Genomic DNA, 25,360 nt, shown 5'->3' on the forward strand with positions numbered 1-25,360 from the left:
CTTGCATCTTGGTGCTCCTGCACCCAAGCCTCCCTATCGACTTTCTTAACTGTGGCTAAGTATATGCATAACCCATTTGTCTTGCCGGCTAGCTGATAAAACTTCCACAACAGCCCAGTTCTCTGTAGATGGTGTGAGATTTCACCAGGGAGTTCATGCAGAGGGTACTTTTAATAACTCGGTGACATGTATAGAGAAGGGTGAATGGGGAAGTGGGCGAGTTTGTGCAATTTTTATGTTAATTTGATTTCTCATGCTTAATTAAAGTTCAAAACTGTCCAGGAATTTTAATGGGGGTCTAGACCATAGTCACTGATGTTTACAGTGGGGCTGAGACACAATCCCCCAGAAAATATATTGAGAAAAAAAGAAATCTGCTTGAACAGGAAAGGGGTTTTGTCACCTGCAACCCTCCCCCTGCAGATGTTCCTGAAGTATGCATACATCAACTATCTGGGTTGTGTGTCCAGGGCAGGAGTTAGTGGTTAGTTGGTGGTCAGAGAGAAGTTATGGTAGTAGTCTTACAATTCCCCAGTGAGATGTTAACATTCACTCTCGGAAGGAAGGAAGGAAGGAAAGGTTTTATTTAACGATGCACTCAACACATTTTATTTACGGTTATATGGTATCAGACATATGGTTAAGGACTACATAGATATTGAGACAGGAAACCTGCTGTCACCACTTCATGGGCTACTCTTTTTGATTAGCAGCAAGGGATCTTTTATATGCACCATCTCACAGACTGGATAGCACATACCACGGCCTTGGATGTACCAGTCGTGGTGCACTGGCTGGAGCAAGAAATCTCTTGGAAGGAGTCATATATAATCTTATTTCCATGCTTATATCTAAACCTGTTCTGGTCTGAGGAGCCGGCGAAAGTCGACACCTGTGCCCATGACAGCCATGTGCTACAACAGCTTATTCTGAATGTGCATGTCAAAGTCAATATGACATGACCTGACCTGACCTGACCGTATATCCAATTAAGGTTCAAGTACACACCTTAGCAGTGGCATAGGAAGATGGCAAAACATCACATATAATATATATTTTTATAATTTTGTATGTCATAATATTTGTATATAACTTTTATGTGATACTGTAAGACAATGATTCAAGGCTCTCCCCAACCTTGACATTGCCTATGATCTGGGGGTAATAATTTTTTTTTTTTAAAATAAATAAATAAAAAAGATGGCAAAAAGTGGGAGGGCACACTTTAATATTTACACACTTTTACACTATTATAAAGTAAATATAAAGCAAAATGCCCCCCCCCCCCCCCCACTTACTACGCCAGTGCTTAGTTATTATTTTTAAAATGAATCCTAGATTACTACACAATCAAAGTTAAAGTTTTATATCACTAATGTAATTAAACAATACTAATTGCTTAATTAATTGATTCTCAGCCAAGAAGCTGGATCTAGCTCAGTAGGTAGAGCTCTCGCCCGAGGTGTCTGCATCGTAGGATCGAACCACCTCAGTGGAGCCGTTCTCAACGACTGGTCTCTTCCCCATCCCAACCAGTGCACCACGACTGGTATATCAAAGGCCGTGATATGTGCTGTCCTGTCTGTGGGAAAGTGCAACTATAAAAGATGCCTTGCTGCTAATGGAAAAATTGCAACGGGTTTCCTCTATGACTGCAAGTCAAAACATTGCCAAATGTATGACATCTAATAGTTGATGATAAATAACATCAATGTGCTCTAGTGGTGTCATTAAAATAAAACAAAGTTTTTATTCTCAGCCATTCCAGTTCACCGGCCTCGGTGGCGTAGTGGTTAGGCCATCGGTCTACAGGCTGGTAGGTACTGGGTTCGGATCCCAGTCGAGGCATAGGATTTTTAATCCACATACCAACTCCGCAAGGCTCAATGGGTAGGTGTAAACCACTTGCACCGACCAGTGATCCATAACTGGTTCAACAAAGGCCGTGGTTTGTGCTCTCCTGCCTGTGGGAAGCGCAAATAAAAGATCCCTTGCTGCTAATCGGAAAGAGTAGCCCATGTAGTGGCAACAGCGGGTTTCCTCTCAAAATCTGTGTGGTCCTTAACCATATATCTGATGCCATATAATCATAAATAAAATGTGTTGAGTGTGTCGTTAAATAAAATATTTCCTTCCTTCCTTCACTAGCTGATGATAAATAAAATCAATGTGCTCTAGTGGTGTCATTAAGACAGAACAAACAAACTTTTTATTCTCAGCCATTCAAGTTCACAGTGACCTTCAGCTTGGTTTTCACAGCTGTGTGTCACTGAGAATGGAGTTTGAATGAAAGTCAATAGAATATGTGACAATGAGGTTTCAGCCTATATCTCATGATATTAAAAGAGTTGAGTAATCTCTTTACACATGACATACAACAGACATATCTAATCTGGCAATAACTCTTGGAAACATGGAATTAGATATTAATAGTAATTTATTCTTATAGTAGAAATAACATAAGCCGATATTTAGGTCAATACCTTGAAACACCATTAACAAAATTAGCACAGGAGATTTAAGACGCTTTATATTTTTAAAGAACTTAGTTTTCTGTTGTCATACTGACATATATCAGAAGGTCAATGAATCTCAAGTTTTATGCATGTTGTTTTAAAAGACAGCAGAAGAACATTACAAAAGACATAATTAGGTATGGTGTAGCAAGTCTGATTATACTTAAAACAAAAAATGTCACTAAAATAACTCGACAGTTCTTGTGTGGACTTTGGGTAGGAAAGGAGGTTTCCTGTTACATGCATACCCGAAATAGGACTAACATAGGATCCTATTTTCTTCCTTGATTTTAAGGACTGGTGTTGTAGTGTTTACATCTACAGTGAGTAAGTTGACCAAAAACTAGTATATTTTATTTTTTAGACTGCCCGATCGTTTCTGCGACAAAAAATTAAAATTAAATTTAAAAGAGTTCTGTATTATATTTGTTATCTTTTTGGAATGCACATTAAATTTTTTAAATTGACCCATTTTTTATTTTAGATTAAAAATTAAAAATTGTCCGGTAAATTTTTCTGTCCCCAGAGTCAGGTCCCTGGCTATTCAGAGACGGGACCCAAGATAGCCACGCTTGAAATCTTCGTGGTATATGAGCATGTCAAAATTATCCAATCAAAAAACATGTGACAGCTATGTCTATCACATGTTAGAATTGTCATCTCCAGGAGCTGAATTGGTGTAATAAATAAAGATTATTATACGAGCTTGTGTGTCGTACTCATTTTACGAAACGAGTGTCAGGATTTTTGTATTGCCCGAGTGAGAGCGAGGGTAATACATGAATCCTGACACGAGTTTCGTAAAATCAGTACGACTCACACGCGAGTGTAATAATTTCTTTATTATCCATATTATTGTTGTTGTTTTTCCTTTATGAATAACAAGACCCAACTCAAAATGTTTCAGCCACAACTAAGAGACGACGAAATGACATCATATTTCAAATGCAGCGTCTGAGCTAGGTCTGGAGAAACAACGTCGTGTTATGACGTCGTTCCCAAGATTATGTCATTACACTTGTTATTACACGTGTGCTTCGTATGATTATTATGAACTCGGTTATGTTGAACCGCATGGGTAATAATTGCTTCATACTACTGCATACTACAGCCATTATAACTTTGTCATGTTCCACTACCAGCACACATTGATTTATTAATCATCGCCTGTTGGATGTCAAACATATGGTAATTTTGACACAGTCATAGAGGAAACTCGCTACATTTTTCCATTTGATTAGTAGCAAGGGATTTTTTATATGCACCATCCCACAGACAGGATAGCACATACCACGGCCTTTGTTGAACCAATTATGGATCACTGGTCGGTGCAAGTGGTTTACACCTACCCATTGAGCCTTGTGGAGCACTCACTCAGGGTTTGGAGTCGGTATCTGGATTGAAAATCCCACGCCTCAACTGGGATCCGAACCCAGTACCTACCAGCCTGTAGACCGATGGCCTAACCACTACGCCACCGAGGCCAGTCATCACCTGTTGGATGTCAAACATATGGTAATTTTGACACAGTCATAGAGGAAACTCGCAACATTTTTCCATTTGATTAGTAGCAAGGGATCTTTTACATGCACCATCCCACAGACAGGATAGCACATACCACGACCTTTGATATACCAGTCATGTGTTACACTAAGTCTTGTACAATACTGATCCTATATCATGTAAACTTTCAGTATTGCATGATACAACATTCCAGGCTATATATTTTTTCGAAGCTATCTTAGCACTAAGTAATATCGTAAAGCCATTGTTGGCAATGATTTCATGTAAGTTTTGTTTTGTTTTGTTTTGTTTAATGACACCACTAGGGCACACTGATTTATTAATCATCAGCTATTGGATGTCAAACTAAATGCCCATGTCAAACAGGACCAGTCCCCAGAGCACATCCTGCATCTCTACCCCCTCTACGATGAAGCCAGGATAAAGCACTAGTCGAACGGAGCAACACTGGTTGTCAAGTTTTGGGGTTCCAAAGAAGACTTGACAGTGACAGCATTTTTTATCACCACAACCAGACTCCAAATCTAAAGCATGATCAACTATAGCTTGAACACAGAAGAACACTTAGTAATTTTGATATATAGTCTTAAGAGAGGAAACCCACTATATTTTGTTTCATTAGTGGCAAGGGATCTTTTATATGCACCATCCCACAGACAGGACAGCACATGTCACAACCTTTGAAATATCACTCATGGTGCACTGGCTGGAACGAGAAAATAACCCAATGGGCCACCGACGGGGATTGATCCTAGACCGATTGCACATCAAACAAGCACTTTACGAGTGGGCTACATTCCACCCCTCCATGTAAACAGAGTTGCATTCAGTACTGGTACAAGATGCCAACTATAGATTTTCAAAGCTACCTTAGCGCTACAATATCATAAAACCATCATTGGCTATGATTTCACAACACACGTAATAGTGACATCATAGCCTATAATGGTTTTACGATATTGTAGCGCTAAGATAGGTTCGGAAATATGGGCTCTGAATCTTATGAAATTGAAATATCCACAAAATCTGGTAAGTTGACTAAACAGGGCTGTCAGAAACAGATGAGTTGCACAAAGACATCAAACTTGTCATGCAGTTTTGTATCAAATGATTTCAAAAGATTGATCATTCACAATATGAATAATTTTCTCTTGTCTGTGAGCACACAGCTTTAGTTCAGTCACTAAAGCATCCATGTGGCGTGCCAGATGTCACGGGGTCAAACCCACATATAGGCCTGCTTGACACTCTTTAATAACTCTTTACCAACATTTTATGATCTATTGTACATACAGACACAAAAGACCAGACAAAATCTCAGTAGTGTTATATTTTTTTCTTTAAAACTCATGAACGTCTTGCACTAATAAGAATAATCATGTTCAGGTCTACGTTCCGTAAACTGACTTTAGCTCTATACAGACGATTGTATGGTTCACGCTGCAATTGTCCGATTTACGTCCATTCCCCAGTGTGATTTTAGAGTTATTGTCAATGCTCCTCTTACAATCGGCTGTAAAAATTATCACATGCTGTGACGGATGACAGCTTTTCCTCACCTCTCCATCATCAAACTTAAAAAAACGTGACACGCCTCTTTAAATTGCAAGAATAAAAATTAAAATTGCCCATTGCCCATTGCTTGCACAAGTCTAGCTTAGCAAGTTAATTTTCATTTGTGATTTTGCTTTAAATTTAGGACATCATATACAGGAAGGCGTGGGATGTATTCCAGTGGTAAAGCCCTCGCTTGATGCGCAGACAGAATAGGATTGATCCCCATTTAGAGGCTATTTCTCATTCCAACCAGTGCTCCACAACTGGTGTAACAAAGGCTGTGGTATGTACTGTCCTGTCTGTAGAATGCTGCACTTATTTCATTTTAATTTATTTCCGTGCTTATATCCAATTAAGGTTCAAGCACGCTATCCTGGGCACACACCTCAGCTATCTGGGCTGTCTGTCCAGGACAGTGGATTAGTTGTTAAAGTGTTAGTGGTTAGTGAGAAAGAAGAGGGTGTAGTGGCTTGCTCCTACCCATTGAGTCGTTAAAAGTCTGCTTTGAGAGGCTTAGTGTTTATAAAACATTTAGAGTCCAGACTCAAGACTCTAATTAAGTCAGAGATGCTTAAAGGAACAGTCCTGACTTTGCAGTCATTGTAAGATGTTTGCGAAAACAGAGTCTTGTTGGCAACTACTATTTCATACTAAATACATTTTCTTGTTTAGAATACCAGTGTCTGTATATCGAATGTGTTTGCGGTCGTATACTAATGTTTGTAGCACTCAGTTTTTACTTTAACTTGTGATTTTTTTATGTTAAAAATTCGTACATACGAAATTATTAGGTGGTAAAATCCGGTCTGGGCAATTACAAGCATTAGGACAACAACAAACACCTTGTAAATACAGACACTGATATTCTAAATAAGAAAATGTATTTAATGTGTATGTTACGTCAACGAAAAAGGTTTTATATGGTTGGAAATATTTTACAATAGATGTAAACTCAGGACTGTCCCTTTAAAGTCAAGACATCACCATACAAACTATTTACATGTACCTCACCATTGTCAGTAAAATCAGTCAATTTATTACTGACGTATTTAATGTGATTGTTAGAACATGCAGTTGTAAGAGTTTGTGCACGACATCGTTCTGAGAATAGATTCCTATGCATCGGCTTCTCTTTGAATGGGTATTTACAGCAGAGAAAGGAGGTGACCGGTCACAGTTAAAGTACCTGATCTTCTGGGGTTTTTTAAAAAGAGTTAAAGTCTGTTTTGTTTAACAACAACACTAGAGCACATTGATTTACTAATCATCAGCTATTGGATGTCAAACATTTGGTAATTCTGACATATGGTCTTAGAGAGGAAACCTGCTACATTTTCCATTAGCAGCAAGGGATCTTTTATGTGCACTTTCCCACAGACAGGATAGCACATACCATGGCCTTTAATATACTAGTCATGAGGAACTGGTTGGAAGGAAGGAAGGAAATGTTTTATTTAACGACACATTCAACACATTTTATTAACGATTATATGGCGTTGGACTTATGGTTAAGGACCACACAGATATACAGAGAGAGAGGAAACCCGCTTTCATCACTTCATGGGCTACTCTTTTCGATTAGCAGCAAGGGATCTTTTATCTCAACCATCCCACAGACAGGATAACATATACCATGGCCTTTGATATACAAGTCGTGGTGCACTGGCTGAAGTGAGAAATAGCCCAATGGGCCCACCAATGGGGATCGATCCCAGACTGACCACGCATCAAGCGAATGCTTTACCACTGGGCTATGTCCCGCCCGAACTGGTTGGAATGTGAAAAGATTGTAATGCCTTCTTATATTACCTATAATTCTGCATGTATGTTTTCAGCCACTCTATACGGTATAAATCCACAGATGGCAATCATGTTATACACATTTTAAAATGTTATTAGCCATTCGCGTCCGGGTCAAAGAAAAGGAATATTTGTTTCACAATTAACATTTCAGTGCTGATCTACAAGACAGAACTCCACAAATTACTGTGGGTGTTCAGTGCGTTCACAGCTAATATAGTCGGAGCTGTGATCTCCAGAAACACCTGATAGCTTCCTACGGGACAGTCAGCATCTGGAACACACGGGGGGGGGGGGGGGGGGGGGGGGGGAGAGGAGAGAGAGTTTGTTTTGTTCAATGACACCACTACAGCACATTGATTTATTAATAATCAGCTATTGAATGTCAAACATTTGGTAAGTTTGATATATGGTCTTAAGAGAGGAAACCTGCTTTTTCTATAAGTAGTAAGGGGTCTATTACATGCACCATCCCACACAGGACAGCACATACCACAGCCTGTGATATACCAGTTGTGGTGCACTGGCTGCAATCCAAGGGAAAGGGGAGAGGGAGAGAGAGAGAGAGAGAGAGAGAGAGAGAGAGAGAGAGAGAGAGAGAGAGAGAGAGAGAGAGAGAGAGAGAGAGAGAGAGAGAGAGAGAGAGAGAGAGAGAGCGACAGAGACAGAGAGACAGAGACAGACAGAGAGACAGAGAGAGACAGAGAGAGACAGTGAGAGTGAGTGAGAGTGAGAGAGAGAGAGAGAGAAAGAGAGAGAGAGAGAGACAGACAGAGACAGATAGAAAGAAAGAAAGAAAGAAAGAAAGAAAGAAAGAAAGAAAGAAAGAAAGAAAGAAAAGAAGAAAAAGAAAGAGGAACAGAAACAGAGAGAAGGTAAGAAAGTAGATGGGGATCTTTTATATGTACTTTCACACAGGACAGGATAGTACATACCACATCATTTGACATGTATCAGTCATATGGCACCGTGACCTATCGCACCTCAGGCGAGCACTCTACCGCTGAGCTACAACGTGCCTCTAGGTCAGACATAAGTGATCAAGTGTTTTAAAGTCAAACAGGTACATGACAAATGATTACGTTGCACTTTGGCAGCTCGTTAGAACATTAGTATTAATATCAGTGTCTAACATGGACACGACGTTGTTGTGTTGTAAATGAGAGCTGTAAATGTCTTAGTATGTTATAATTTGAAACAGCGAAAAAACACAACAGTATTCACAGTGAATGCATTCATTATACAAGATTCCACCAGAAACAAATAATAATAATATGTTTATATTTAATTAGGGATGTTCCAGAACAGTCACATGGGTGGAGGTGGGGATGGGGGTGGGAGGCACCATAATTATGCCTAACTGCTCTGCCATCTGTTTTCCTTTATGCATATATATACCAGTAGTTTAAATAAATTATCTTTTTGTAGGTCATGCATATATATCTCTCTCTCTCTCTCTATATATATATATATATTAATATATATATATATATAAACCCTTAACTCTCCACCTCCAGCCATCACCCCCATCCCTGACTAATTCTGGAACAGCCCTTATGCAAAAGCAAGTGCAAAGAAGGCACATCTATAAAACAGCATGGACACACCCTGTATTCTCTCTACTTATCTAACAAAATACAAACTGACCTGTTTTAAGCAGTCACTGTTTAGTGGCCACACCTTTTCTTTTAAATCAACTTTGGCAAACCAACAAGTTTCTGGTCATGTGATGTTGAATGTTAAAGTTTGTTTTGTTTAAAGACACCATTTGAGCATATTGATTTATTAATCAATGGCTGTTGGATGTGAAACATTTGGTAATTTTAGCCTCAGAGGGGTGGTAACCTGCTACATTTTCCCACTAGTAGAAAGATAGCTGTTATATGCACCATCCCACAGACAGGGTAGCACATACAAAGGCCTTTGATATACCAGTCATGGTGCACTGGCTGGAACGAGAAATAGCTCAATGAGCCCACCGATGAGGATCGATCCAAGACCGGCTGCATATCTGGTGACCACTTTACCACTGGGCTATTTCTCATTCCAGCCAGTGTACCATGATTGGTAAAAATCAAAGGCCTTGGTATGTGCTGTCCTGTCTGTGGGATGGTGCATATAAAATATATCTTGCTACTTATCCTGATTTTTTTTTAATAGTTTAAAATGCAGTTTGTGAAACAGAAAAGGTATCTTTTAAACTAGTCAGTGATTGTATAAAACAATAAAATAATTATAAGTATAATAATAATAATAACGCACTTAATTACCACTTTAACACTGTAATAACAGTGTTTCCAAACAGTATGTATTTTTACATTCATTTGTTATTATATTTTAAAACTGAAAGTAAAAAGAAAGACAAAACATTTTAAAACCATAGGTTCTGTGAATGAAATGGAATCCCGCAAACATTTTTTTTTTTTTTTTAAAGCCTTGCACAACGACATTTAAAAGCTTAGCGCCAAAACCCTGTATGATTGAGTTGTGTACAACACATGCAGAGAAGCAATGAGTCGTACATGCGGAGAAGCAGTGAATTATGTAATATGTGGGCAGCCCCACATCTCCTGTACAAGGGGGTAAAAACACACACAAACACAAACTCACACTCACACACTCCTCATCACAAAACATTTAGTAGCAGTCCTCATCACAAAACAACCAGTACAACAGCTGCACACTCAACACAGTTAACGCCAACCATTTCCATTTCTTTCTTTCATTTTCTTTTCTTTTTTTTCTTCTTTTTTTCTCTCTCTCTTCCTTTTTAACAAATTAGCATTTCAGTGGTAACTAAGAGAAAAAGTTTAGTAACAACATAGCTTACCTGGAGTGGCATTGGGCCCTGGACTATTCATCTCATGTGGCGGAGCCTGCAAAGAAAATAACAACAATGAAATGGGGATGGTTTTTTCCGCATTTAATACGATGATAAAAAAAAAAAAACACACACACACACACTCACACACACGAAAAGCAAAAAAATTTGCACACCCACAGGCAAATGGTCTGTCCCATTCTGCAGCCTCATACGATCATTGATTGCACGGTGCGTACTGCACCGACAGCTATATGCTGAAAAAGTCGCAATGACATGCTTTTGTGCCAGTTACTGGCATGTGATAAGAAAGCGGCAGCATTTGCAGAGTTATTTATGTCTGCAGTTGCTTCATGGATGTGTCGTCAAAATAGTACTGCATAATATGCAAGGGGAGAAACGAACATGTAGGTTCAAGTAGGTACTGAACAGAAAAGGAAAAAATGGAAGGAAGAAAAAAATCTGCTACAGTGGCCAACTTGGTTAAAGCAGCCACCTGCCTTCATATTGTACATGCAAAATAACTTGTATTATCCAGCAACCTGTCTTAAGAGACCACCTGACTATTGTTATATGTGAGCACATTTTAAACACCGGCTATTTGGTGTCTAACAAATGGGGGTGGGGGGGTGGGGGGGGCGGGATGTATAGCCCAGTGGTAAAGTGCTCGCTTGATGCTTGGTCGGTTTAGGATCGATCCCCGTCAGTGGGCCCATTGGGCTATTTCTTGTTCCAGCCAGTGCTCCACAACTGGTGTAACAAAAGCTGTGGTATGTATTATCCTGTCTGTGAGATGGTGCATATATAAAAGATCCCTTGCTGCTAATTGAAAAGAATAGCCAATGGATTGGTGGCAGTGGGTTTCCTCTTTTTATATCTGTGTGGTCCTTAACCATATGTCTAATGCCATATAACCGTAAATAAAATATGTTGAGTGTGTTGTTAAATAACACATTTCCTTCCTTTTTCTAACAAATAGTTATTTGGATGTTTAGTCGATGCAGGAAAGGAGAAGAAATATAATGCAGCAAGGAATGGTTTATATGTTGTTTACCAAAAGACAAGACAGTACATACCATCGTCTTTGATGTACTAGTCATAGGGCAATGGTTGGGATGGGGAAAAACTGAATTTAACTGGTAAAGCATTCACCTGATACACTGTCAGTCTAGGATCGATCCCTGTTAATGGGCCCATTGAGCTATTTCTCATTCCAGCCAGGGCACCACGACTGGTATATCAAAGTCTGTGGTATGTGCTATCCTGTCTGTAGCTAGAGCACAGTGATTTATTAATCATCGGTTATTGGATGTCAAACATTAGGCAATTTTGACATATAGTTTTAGAGAGCAAAAATCTGCTACAATTTTCCATTAGTAGCAAGGTATCTTTTATATGCACCATCCTGCAGACAGTGTATATAGCACATACACGGCCTTTGATATACCAGTCGTTATGCACTGGTTGGAATGAGAAATAGCCCAATGGGCTCACTGAGGAGGATCGATCCTACACCAACCATGACTCGGGTGAGCGTTTTAACACTGGGCTATGTCTCCTGTACGCGACGGGTCACACTGACATGTCACATGCGAATGAATCGTAATGTGAGAACACTTAGATCATGACATTAGTCTTTATGCTACAAGTTGTGTCACAGTCACAAGAATTAGAACATGTGACAGAGAAGAGGGTATCGCGGTCTTAAACCTACCTACCTACCCATTGAGTTGTTAAAGCTCGCTCTGGGTGGTAGCCAATACCGGGCAGTGAACCCTGTACCTACCAGCCTTAAGTGCGATGGCTTAATTAACCACGACAGCACCGAGGCCGGTACAGCCATTTCATTGCATCTATTCTTAGTATGGTGATGGGTGTGGGATTTAGCTCAGTGGGTTGAGTGCTCGCTTGAGGTGCTTGCGTTGCAGGATCGAACCACCTCGGTGGATCCATTTAGCTGACTGGATTTTTTCTCGTTCCAACCAGTGCATTACAACTGGACAAAGGTCGTGGTATGTGTTTTCCTGTCTGTGGGAAAGTGCATATAAAAGATCCCTTGCTGCATTAGAAAAAATGTAGCGGGTTTCCTCTGATGACTACGAGTCAGAATTACCAAATGTTTGACATCCAATAGCCGATGATTAATTAATCAATGTGCTCTAGTGGTGTCATTAAACAAAATAAACTTTTTTTTCAGAACATGTTCTGTTCCTTATTACAAATCGCAAGTTCTGAGCAAATCACATTAAAGTACAACCGTCAAGAATTTTATAATATGTCAAAATGTCAGGATTTCATGGGTCCATAAAACCTATTATTATCCAAAATTTATAATACTGTCAGTAAGTTTTTGTACATTCATATTTTCTTGATTTTAATGGAAAATAAGCTTTCATATTTCCCCACAAACTATGTTTAAACTGGCAAGCTTTGTTCAACGTCTTCCCAGATAAAACAATTAGAGTTGTTATATCCTACAAGTGATTACTACAAAAAATTAGGGCACCCCTAAAGTTAGGGCACCCCTTTACAGATATCACAGTACAAAGTGACTGCTCGTAAGCAGCCATCTGTCATAACAAACCATGTGTTACTATACTCGAAAATCATGTAATTTAATCCCATGTGAACTGTATTAAGCAGCCAGTGTTAAAAGTTAAAGTTGAGCACATTGATATATTATTCATCAGTTATTGGATGTCAAACATTTAGTAATTTGAGAAACAGCCCTAGAGACGAAAACCGCTGGATTTGTCCATTGGTAGCAAGGGATCTTTTACATGCATCATTTTACAGACAGGACAGCACATACCACTGCCTTTGTACCAGCCATGGGAATGAGAAATAGCCCAATAGCAGTGTGGACAGTGACGTGAATCGATCCTAGACTGACCACGTATCAGGCGAACACTTTACCACTGGGCTATGTTCCGCCCACCAACCAGTGTTAAGACAAAATACAGACTGACCTGTATACAGCGGCCACCTGTTTTAAGACTTCACTGTATGATTCTCCATTACAAAATACAGACTGACCTGTATACAGCGGCCACCTGTGTTAAGGCTTCACTGTATGATTCTCCATTACAAAATACAGACTGACCTATATACAGCGGCCACCTGTGTTAAGACTTCACTGTATGATTCTCCATTACAAAATACAGACTGACCTGTATACAGTGGCCACCTGTGTTAAGACATCACTGTATGATTCTCCATTACAAAATACAGACTGACCTGTATACAGTGGCCACCTGTGGTAAGACATCACTGTATGATTCTCCATTACTAAATATACAGACTGACTTGTATATAGCGGCCACCTGTGTTAAGACATCACTGTAGGATTCTCCATTACAAAATACAGACTGACCTGTATATAGCGGCCACCTGTGTTAAGACATCACTGTAGGATTCTCCATTACAAAATACAGACTGACCTGTATATATGGCCACCTGTGTTAAGACATCACTGTAGGATTCTCCATTACAAAATACAGACTGACCTGTATACAGCGGCCACCTGTGTTAAGACATCACTGTATGATTCTCCATTACAAAATACAGACTGACCTGTATACAGCGGCCACCTGTGGTAAGACATCACTGTATGATTCTCCATTACAAAATACAGACTGACCTGTATACAGCGGCCACCTGTTATAGACATCACTGTATGATTCTCCATTACAAAATACAGGCTGACCTGTATATAGCGGCCACCTGAGTTAAGACATCACTGTATGATTCTCCATTACAAAATACAGACTGACCTGTATATAGCGGCCACCTGTGTTACGACATCACTGTATGATTCTCCATTACAAAATACAGACTGACCTGTATACAGTGGCCACCTGTGTTAAGACACTATATGATTCTTCATTACAAAATACAGACTGATCTGTATACAGTAGCCACCTGTGTTAAGACTTCACTATATGATTCTCCATTACAAAATACAGACTGACCTGTATACAGCGGCCACCTGTGTTAAGACATCACTATATGATTCTTATCAAGTGATACAAAGTGACCTGTATACAGCAGCCATCTGTGTTAAGACATCACTATATGATTCTTATCAAGTGATACAAAGTGACCTGTATACAGCAGCCACCTGTGTTAAGACATAACTATGATTCTCATCATAATTAAGATACAGACTGACCTGTATACAGTGGCCACCTGTGTTAAGACACTATATGATTATTATCACGTAATACAGACTGACCTGTATACAGCAGTCATCTGGGTTAAATATTTCACCCTTTCATCAAATATAACACGACATCTACAGGACTCAAACTTAAGAATTTGTTACCTATGGCAATTTTCTAAAGTTTTTGCCATGGGCAAAGTGATTACCTATGCCAGTTTTAAGCCTGCCTTTAGCAATTAGAAACCAGTAACTTGTGCAACACATAAGAAGTGTTTGTAATTTTTGGTGATTTTATCGATGTACAACCGTCACAAATTGTATAAAATCATTTATGTATGAAATTGCTTTATTATGCTATGCGAGTTTACACAATATACATAGATAAATTCCCTCCCCCCCCCCCCAAAAGACAGTTATATATTTATAACACACATGTGCAAGATAAATTTACCCCCCCCCCCCCCCCAAAAAAAGACAGTTATATATTTAAAACACACAGGAGCATGTGCAGGGTGGGAGTTTTACGGTTTGACACACGCACACACCCATGCTAAAGCAAATTTTCTTTTTTTCTATATATTTTCTGGGGGAGCACGTCTTAACCACCCCATAAACTTCGATTGCCACAGTTTAGGCCCCTCCCAACTAAAATTCCTGTACATGCGCCTGAAACAACACACCTTATTTAGTTAAAATAAACATAAATCAGTTTCTATTGACCTTTCCATGACCTGTTTTACATAAAAGGTACGTAATGAATTCCCAGTTGACGTAATGACATTTTTCTGCAACGTCTCGTTCAATCAGAATAGTTTGTTTGTTTTATTTAACGACAACACTAGAGCACATTGATTTATTAATCATCGGCTATTGGATGTTCAAAGAGAATAGAGTAAATCGTATAACAGCACAAAGTGTGTAATTAAATCAACACAACATTAAAAACCCAAAAGTTATCCCAACGGCAATAATTTGTATTCAGTGTCAAAACAATGTCTTTAGCAAAGCCCCTGGCCTACAACACTTCATATAGCAACCATCACAATTGCTGGCAGTGCCTCTGTTAATTTCGAGTCCTGAAAGAGGGGATTTTATAGTAAGGCCAGATTGCTATGTGTGTGGTTTTAGGCATGGTGAGGGGGCATTGCTGGCATGGAAAGGGTGTGGGCAGGGCAAGAATATGGGTATGGCAAAGATGCAGGTATAGCAAGGGTACAGGCATGGCAAGGGTGCATGTATGGAAAAGATGTAAACATGGCAAGGGTGTAGATATGGCAAGGATGCCAGCATGACATGTGTGCAGGCATGGTAAGAATACAGGCATGGCAAGGGTGCTGGCATGGCAAGGGTGCTGGCATGGCAAGGGTGCAGGCATGGCAAGGATGCTGGCATGGCAAGGGTGCAGGCATGGCAAGGATGCTGGCATGGCAAGGATGTTGGCATGGTAAGGATGCTGGCATGGCAAGGATGCTGGCATGGTAAGAATGCAGTCATGGCAAGGTGCAGGCATGGTAAGGATGCGGGCATGGTAAGGATGCTGGCATGGCAAGGATGTTGGCATGGTAAGGATGCTGGCATGGCAAGGATGCTGGCATGGTAAGAATGCAGTCATGGCAAGGTGCAGGCATGGTAAGGATGCGGGCATGACAAGGATGAAAGGCATGGCAAGGGTCCAGTGTGGGCATGGTGTTGGTGAGTAGTGGGCATTAATTGCAAGGGTTCAACGCATGTGGGTTTTTTGTGCAATGTGGGAATAGAATGCAGAAAACGAACGGATGCATGAAAAAAATCAATTCTATGGTTATCAAAAGCAGTTTATTGGTGTGGTTCATGGTGACTGGGTCAATACTGAATAAAAGCCCATGCACATGGGAGATGGGCCTAACACCTTCACATAGTTTGCATGTATTCTAGCTGGCATGACATTATAGACAAGATGAGGAATTGGAAAAGTACATTATTGATGGAGTAAAAAGTATTTTCATTTCAAACTGGCTGATTTTCGTAAATAAATTAGTTATGCTGTAGTCATGCTGTGTTTGAAATTTATCTGTGGACAGTTATATTGCATACAACCATCAGTGGACTTTAACTCCTTAGGCCTACTATAGGATGAACAAAGAGATCTTGGATCGATCCCTGATCATGGAAAAGTGGACATTATTTTATTTTTCAATTTATTCAAATGATTCCTGACAGAGTCAGGTGGTGCCTTAGTATGTGTGATCTAGTGTAGATTCAGAAGATGTCTTAGTATGTGTTATCTAGTGTAGATTCAGAAGATGTCTTAGTATGTGTGATCTGGTGTAGATTCAGAAGATGTCTTAGTATGTGTGATCTGGTGTAGATTCAGAAGATGTCTTAGTATGTGTGATCTAGTGTAGATTCAGAAGATGTCTTAGTATGTGTGATCTAGTGTAGATTCAGAAGATGTCTTAGTATATGTGATCTGGTGTAGATTCAGAAGATGTCTTAGTATGTGTGATCTGGTATAGATTCAGAACATGGCTGAGTATGTGTGATCTAGTGTAGATTCAGAACATGTCTGAGTATGTGTGATCTAGTGTAGATTCAGAACATGTCTGAGTATATGTGTGATCTAGTGTAGATTCAGAACATGTCTGAGTGTGTGATCTAGTGTAGATTCAGAACATGTCTGAGTATGTGTGATCTGGTGTAGATTCAGAACATGTCTGAGTATATGTGTGATCTAGTGTAGATTCAGAACATGTCTGAGTATATGTGATCTAGTGTAGATTCTAGATCAGAACATGTCTTAGTATGTGTGATCTGGTGTAGATTCAGAACATGTCTGAGTATATGTGTGATCTAGTGTAGATTCAGAACATGTCTGAGTATGTGTGATCTAGTGTAGATTCAGAACATGTCTGAGTATGTGTGATCTAGTGTAGATTCAGAACATGTCTTAGTATGTGTGATCTAGTGTAGATTCAGAACATGTCTGAGTATATGTGTGATCTAGTGTAGATTCAGAACATGTCTGAGTATGTGTGATCTAGTGTAGATTCAGAACATGTCTGAGTATGTGTGATCTAGTGTAGATTCAGAACATGTCTTAGTATGTGTGATCTAGTGTAGATTCAGAACATGTCTGAGTATGTGTGATCTAGTGTAGATTCAGAACATGTCTGAGTATGTGTAGTCTAGTGTAGATTCAGAACATGTCTTAGTATGTGTGATCTAGTATAGATTCAGAACGTGTACGTCGTAGTATATGTGATCTAGTGTAGATTCAGAACGTGTACGTCTTAGTATGTATGACCTAGCGTGGAAATACAAAGTGAATTTATAACATTCTTTGCTGCTAATAGAAAAATAGTTTTTATAACTAAAACTGAAGAAGAAAAAAAATTCGCCAGCTCTGAAATTCAACAATATGCTACGGTATCATTCCAGCCATTTTCATTCCGATCATTTATACTTAACAACAGTACAAAAAACATCAGAAATGTTATCGTGTTACAAATTAATAAGCTAAAAAAAAGTCACTTACCACATTGTAATAATACATGACGACAAATCTGAGATTTAGCTGCGATTTGATCGAGCCAACAAATTGCCAGTGGTACTTTATGGCGAACTAATTAACCAAGTCTGATGAGCTAACGATGTGCATTAACACCTGCTGCACCTCTCTGCACAGCCAGTCCCTGCTCACTGATGGGTGACACCAGGTAAATGTGCACTCATGTATAATTATCATACAATCATTTCCTATAGAACCGCTCACGTGGAACGTCCGTTTGTCTATTCTCACATGCACCATTTAAGGACATCCATACTTCAGATTTCTTTTTTAGTGCATCCTTTGATTGGTTTTTGATATTAGTGGTTTCTCAAGGTCACGTGCACCACTTATCCATTTTTCAATATCGCTCAATTCTTTGTCTGAATCGGTCTTAGTCTGTTCTTTAAAGTGCATGCACACACACACACACAGAGACACACTCAATTACTGATGACATTTTTGTCTCGCAGTATCTTTTGTTGAGGTTTCATTTCACCCATTGTGATGGTCATTTATAAATTACATGTATTAAGAAATTAAAAACCATGTCTGCATACACTGGCAAAAGCTCTTTTGTGAATAAAACACAACAAAATCCAATAACTAGTTACTCAAACAATGGCCAGTCCTTTGTGGTGAGTTACCAAATTTCAGTCTTTTATGTGTGAAAGATTTGTTCAAAGAAACACTAGCACAGCATCTGTCAGCTGCCTAAACATGATATGTCTCATTAGGTCACATTATGGTAAATGTGACACTAGTTCTAGAGAAAGAGTAAGAGTCACACTAGTTATAGAAAAAGAGTAAGTGTCACAGTAGTTCTAAAGAAAGAATAAGTGTGACACTGGTTCTAGAGAAAGAGTAAGAGTGACACTGGTTCTAGAGAAAGAGTGACACTAATTCTAGAGAAAGAATAAGTTTGACACTAGTTCTAGAGAAAGAGTAAGTGTGACACTGGTTCTAGAGAAAGAGTAAGAGTGACACTAGTTCTAGAGAAAAAGTAAGTGTGACATTGGTTCTAGAGAAAGAGTAAGAGTGACACTAGTTCTAGAGAAAAAGTAAGTGTGACACTAGTTCTAGAGAAAGAGAAAATATGACATTTGTTCTTGAACGAGTAAATGTGACACTTGTTAAAAAAGAGTAACAGTTGTTTTAGAGAAAGTACAACATTTTTTCTAGAGAAATAGTAAATGTGACACTTACTCTACAGAAAGCAAATGTGATGTATGTTCTATAGAAAGTAAATGTGAAACTTTTTTTTAGAAAAAGCAACTACTACATTTGTTCTATAAAAAGTAAATGTGACACTTGCTCTAGAGAAAGCAGTTGTGACATTTGTTTTAGAGAAAAAAACCCAAGGTAATGTTTGTTCTAGAGAAAGCAAATGCAAAATTTATTCCAGACAGTAAATGTGACACTTTTCTAGAAAATGCATAAATTTATGTGTATGTTCTAGAGAACATGTGACATTTGTTCTAAAGAATGGTTAAATGTGACACTGGTTCTAGAGAAATACTAAATGTGTCACTTGTTCTAGAGAAAGAATAAATGTGACACTTGTATAGATTGAGTAAATGTGACACTTGTAAAAATTGAGTAAATGTGTCACTTGTATAGACTGAGTAAATGTGACACTTGTATAGATTGAGTAAATCTAGCACAAGAGAATGTGAATTAAAACCAAAATCAGTTCTTGCTCATTGCTACCGTTTTTTATAATTACCTAGAGGGTAGTATATATTACATACTACATACTACATATAGCCTTGAATACCACAGCTCTGGAATATCTTATGAAATCGGGAAAACTGAAATCGCCAATAATATCTGAAACCATCATTTAACTGGTGTATGCTTTAACAATAAGCGACACTATATGTCTCAATTCATCATTTAATCAGATTAAAGTTCAAGAATACCTCACACTATATTTCAACACGTTATATAATCAGTGTATAGTTCAGTAATATATAGTGACACTATATGTTTCAATGCATCATTTAATCAGATCATAGTCCAAGAATAACTCACACTATAATTCAACCTGTTATATAATCAGTATATATAGTTCAGTAATATATAGTGACAATATATGTCTCAATGCATTATTTAATCAGATTATAGTCCAAGAATAACTCACACTATATTTCAACCTGTTATATAATCAGTATATATAGTTCAGTAATATATAGTGACAATATATGTCTCAATGCATTATTTAATCAGATTATAGTCCAAGAATAACTCACACTATATTTCAACCTGTTATATAATCAGTGTATAGTTCAGTAATATTTAGTGACACTATGTCTCAATGCATCATTTAATCAGATCATAGTTCAAGAATAACTCACACTATATTTCAAACCATTATATAATCAGTGTATAGTTCAGTAATATATAGTGACACCATATGTCTCAATCCATCATTTAATCAGATTATAGTCCAAGAATAACTCACACTATATTTCAACCTGTTATATAATCAGTATATATAGTTCAGCAATATATAGTGACAATATATGTTTCAATCCATCATTTAATCAGATCATAGTCCAAGAATAACTCACACTATATTTCAACCTGTTATATAATCAGTGAATATAGTTCAGTAATATATAGTGACACTATATGTTTTAATCCATCATTTAATCAGATTATAGTCCAAGAATAACTCACACTATATTTCAACCTGTTATATAATCAGTATATATAGTTCAGTAATATATAGTGACAATATATGTCTCAATGCATCATTTAATCAGATTATCGTTCAAGAATAACTCACATTATATTTCAACCTGTTATATAATCAGTATATATAGTTCAGTAATATATAGTGACACTATATGTCTCAATGCATCATTTAATCAGATTATAGTCCAAGAATAACTCACACTATATTTCAACCTGTTATATAATCAGTATATATAGTTCAGTAATATATAGTGACAATATATGTCTCAATGCATCATTTAATCAGATTATCGTTCAAGAATAACTCACACTATATTTCAACCTGTTACATAATCAGTGTATATAGTTCAGTAATATATATAAGGCATAAAAGAATATCTCCAGTAACATCCAATAACTCATTTATATCCAATTTCAAGAGACATGCTATAGAATAAACACACCATGAAACTGGTTACACTATATAATTATACCGGCCTCGGTGGCATCGTTGTTAGGCCATCGGTCTACAGGCTGGTAGGCTGTAAACCACTTGCACTGACCAGTGATCCATAACTGGTTCAACAAAGGCCATGGTTTGTGCTATCCTGCCTGTGGAAAGCACAAATAAAAGATCCCTTGCTGCTAATCGGAAAGAGTAGCTCATGTAGTGGCGACAGTGGCTTTCCTCTCAAAATCTGATGCCATATAACCGTAAATAAAATGTGTTGAGTGTGTCGTTAAATAAAACATTTCTTTCTTTCTTTCTATATAATCATGGATTGCTGAATGGAACAAGTTATAGACTGTGGCTTGATGGGTTGATGTAACCACCCAGGGGTGATACCACTCATGTGTCATAAACAAAAGGTCAACAGATATAACGTAACACAAGAGACTTGTCATCATGCCTTTGGGTAGAAGGTTTTTTTTTTATTGATTGACAATTTTCATACCAAATATTATTGTGCCCCAGGTAAGATGTCTTATAAGTGCAGAACATATTTTTTTTTAAAGAAAATTAAAAAAATTGAAACTTTAGGGCAATGTAGCGGTTTTTCGCTGTTCACTGTTGTGATTTTGTATAAAATATATGGAACTTTGTACAAAACTTGTGCACATTTACTCATAATTAGAAATTTGACAAAACGTATCATGTAGGTTTCTAATAATTAAAAATTGTGCAAAATCTTTTGAGACTGATGCAGAAAAAAAAAGGAAAAAAAAGCTCAAGACAACGCATAATTAAGCATTATGACCATTTAAGTTATGTACAGAATTTTATGTACAAATGAAAAATGGGTTTTGCAAAATTAGACTGGTGTGAACGAAAAAAGTGTATAAGTTTGTTTTGTTTAACGACACCACTAGAGCACATTGATTCATTAATAATCGGCTATTGAATGTTAAACATCCTAGACAGACCAAGCCTCAGGCGAGTGTCCTACCACTGGGCTACATTCTGCCCCCTAAAATGTGTTAAAAAAGTTTATAAGTTTGTTTTGTTTAACGACACCACTAGAGCACATTGATTTATTAAATGTGTCATAAAATAAAATATTTGTTGCTTGAATAAACCATCAAGGCCACCATTCATTTATTTGTAGTTATTTCCATGCTTATATCCAATTAAGGTTCAAGCACGCTCTCCTGGACACACACATCAGCTACCTACTATATGGACTGTCTGTCCAGGACAGAGGGTTAGTAGTTAGTTGTTACTGAGAGAGAAGTTGGTGTACATAGTGGCCTTACACCTACCCATTGAGTTGTTAAAACTTGCTCTGGGTGGGAGATAGTACTGGGCTGCGAACCCAGTACCTACCAGCCTTGTGACCGATGGCTTAACCACCACACCACTGAGGCCAGTCAGTGAGCCTGGTTTCTGATCACACTGACATGTTTCTGATCACACCTACATGTACAGCCATGCTTTACAATGGTGTTTCATCAAGCATGTTGCTGAGATTCAGACTACCAGCCCATCATTGTTTGACATTCCGATCTACAGGTCAATTTCACACATTATGCACATCGTTCACAACGTGTACTACAAAACACTATACACGTATATATACCACATCGTATCCGCCTAGCCAAATAACACGTGAATCTCACCCCTATTTCACCCAATAGGAGAGAGAGAGAGAGAGAGATGGTGTACATAAATGTACTGGTATTTCAAAATTTCAAGTTTATATTTATAACAGGGTGTTAAATTGGGGCTTTTTTTACTTACCCATAATGTTTTTCTGTAAATTTGACTTCAACAATGTCTAGGCTTGGGACAATTGTTGTTTTTTTGTTGTTGTTTTTTTGGGGGGGGTTTTTGGGGGGGGAGGAGGGGGGGGTTCTATTAAGGTTTCAATACTTGTCCACAGTTCAATTTATTTATGATACTTTTCACAAGTACACAAGCTATCACATAGATTTTAATCAAGTATATTATTAATTATGAGGAATAAACTTGATTTTTAATGGTCACTTGTAAAACTATGTCTTGACTAGAAAACAAAAATACAATTTTCCCCATGATAGCATGTCTGGAATAGCCCATGCCGTTCAGTTCAACTTTATTTTCATGCTTATATCTAATTAAGGTTCAAGCATGCTGTCCTGGGCACACACCTCCGCTATCTGGGCTGTCTAGCCCATGCAAATATGTCATATGCAGTGGAATCGAGTGCTATGATTGGCCACAATGCCTTGCTGCATCATTTATATTCCCAGCAGAGTGCAAGTATATGTACAGCTATGGAAATGCTGATGAACTTTTTTTCTTTATGTTTATATCGAAATAAACTGTCGTCTGCAAATTGAAAAATGATGCATCCAATTGTGGATCTAAAACCACAAATATGGTAAACCACAATTAACTGTCACACCACTAAACAATATCAACTCACAGAATTAACTGTAACGGTTATGATCATTTTCAGCATGCAACAAAGTTAGGTAAAGCACTCGCTTGATGCACGGTCAGTCTGGGATTGATCCCCGTCGATGGGCCCATTGGGCTATTTCTCGTTTCTCTATGACTGTCCAAATGACCATATGTTTGGCATCCAATAGCTGATGATTAATAATCAAAGTGCTCTAGTGGTGTCATTAAACAAAAAATTAATTTGTAACAAAGTTACTTAAAACCGGCATCACAAAAACTATGTAATGTATTATCATAAGATTATTTTAAACAGTTCTATAAATTCTTACATATACATTACTGAATATATACTGATGGAAAGAAATAAAGGAACACATCAAATTGTAGACCATATTTAATTCACAACTAGTGTAGTAATGTCTGTATTTCATACCAAGTTGTAATGTGGGACTGAATGTCTGTAGTGTTGAATGTACTGCCTATATGTTCCCAGTCTCAACTTCGGACAATATGAATTGATTTTTGATGCAGTCATTATTTCTTGTTGCTATTTGTGTGATCCTTTCTTTCTTTCCTTCAGCATATATATTCCAATGAAGTGAATTTTGTATTACAACTTACTGGTATATATGGTGTTTTTTAAAATTATACATGACAAGAAAAAATTAGACACTTGTATGCCTGAAAACACTTGCTGCAATATAAACAATATCACGTGGGAACATGGGTGTAGTATTCTTTATTTATGAGCCATGTGATTAAAAGTATCTTGGCTCACATCAAAGTGTTAGGTCCCACTACGGAAAGAAAGAAAGAAAGAAGTGTTTTATTTAACGACGCACTCAACACATTTTATTTACGGTTATATGGCGTCAGACATATGGTTAAGGACCACACAGATTTTGAGAGGAAACCCGCTGTCGCCACTACATGGGCTACTCTTCCGATTGGCAGCAAGGGATCTTTTATTTGCGCTTCCCACAGGCAGGATAGCACAAACCATGGCCTTTGTTGAACCAGTTATGGATCACTGGTCGGTGCAAGTGGTTTACACCTACCCATTGAGCCTTGCGGAGCACTCACTCAGGGTTTGGAGTCGGTATCTGGATTAAAAATCCCATGCCTCGACTGGGATACGAACCCAGTACCTACCAGCCTGTAGACCGATGGCCTGCCACGACGCCACCGAGGCCGGTGTCCCACTACGGAACGTAAAGTAGGACGTAACACCTTGATGTCATACAAAGCTCTCATTCGATTGGAGCACTGCCTGAATGTCAATCAAACGAGTTCAATGACATAAAATGAAATCGATTATGGGTAATAAATAGGATATTAAACTCTATACCATTTCATATCATGTTTATGTCCCTCATGAAATCATTTTCGTCGTCACTCATTTTCGTGGGAGCTCATTTAATATCCTATAATTCTTACACACTGAGTCAGAGAATTAAAACTGGGTGAGGTACCTATTTAAAGACATGTGATTGGCTATTCCATGGTGATGACCTGGATGCCAAAGCCACACTTACCAGTGAAACTAACTCTACTGAACCTGACTAACTACTGTTTAACTACACCACTAGTGCACATTGATTTATTAATCATTGGCTATTGGATGTCAAACATTTGGTAACTGACATTTAGTCTTAGAGAAGAAAGCCACTACATTGTTCCATTACTATCAAGGGATCTTTTATATGCACCATCCAACAGACATGATAGCACATACCACTGCCTTTGATATACCAGTTGTGGTGCACTGGCTAGAATGAGAAATAGCCCAATGGGCTTACCGATGGGGATCAATCTCAGACTGACCACGCATCAGGCAAGCACTTTACTACTGGGCTACATTCCGCCCCATTGCAAAAGTAATTAAGTGTCA

General features: G+C 38.2%; 1 protein-coding gene across 8 annotated transcripts in view; it reads right to left on the minus strand.

Moving 5' to 3' along the window:
* LOC121390769 (zinc finger protein rotund-like) overlaps positions 1 to 25,360 on the minus strand; it is a 176,016-nt gene that overhangs the window by 89,797 nt on the left and 60,859 nt on the right. For 5 of the 8 annotated variants that reach the window (XM_041522679.1, XM_041522678.1, XM_041522677.1 and 2 more), the window contains exon 2: positions 10,228 to 10,273. In XM_041522679.1, coding sequence (XP_041378613.1) covers positions 10,228 to 10,273 — 46 coding nt within the window. Of the gene's footprint in view, positions 1 to 10,227; positions 10,274 to 10,398; positions 10,443 to 17,894; positions 18,133 to 25,360 lie in introns of those variants that run through there. The other 3 variants (XM_041522682.1, XM_041522680.1, XM_041522681.1) reach the window with 2 other exon arrangements.

The sequence above is a fragment of the Gigantopelta aegis genome, chromosome 15 (assembly GCF_016097555.1).
Source record: "Gigantopelta aegis isolate Gae_Host chromosome 15, Gae_host_genome, whole genome shotgun sequence".
In the NCBI taxonomy this organism is placed as follows: domain Eukaryota; kingdom Metazoa; phylum Mollusca; class Gastropoda; order Neomphalida; family Peltospiridae; genus Gigantopelta; species Gigantopelta aegis.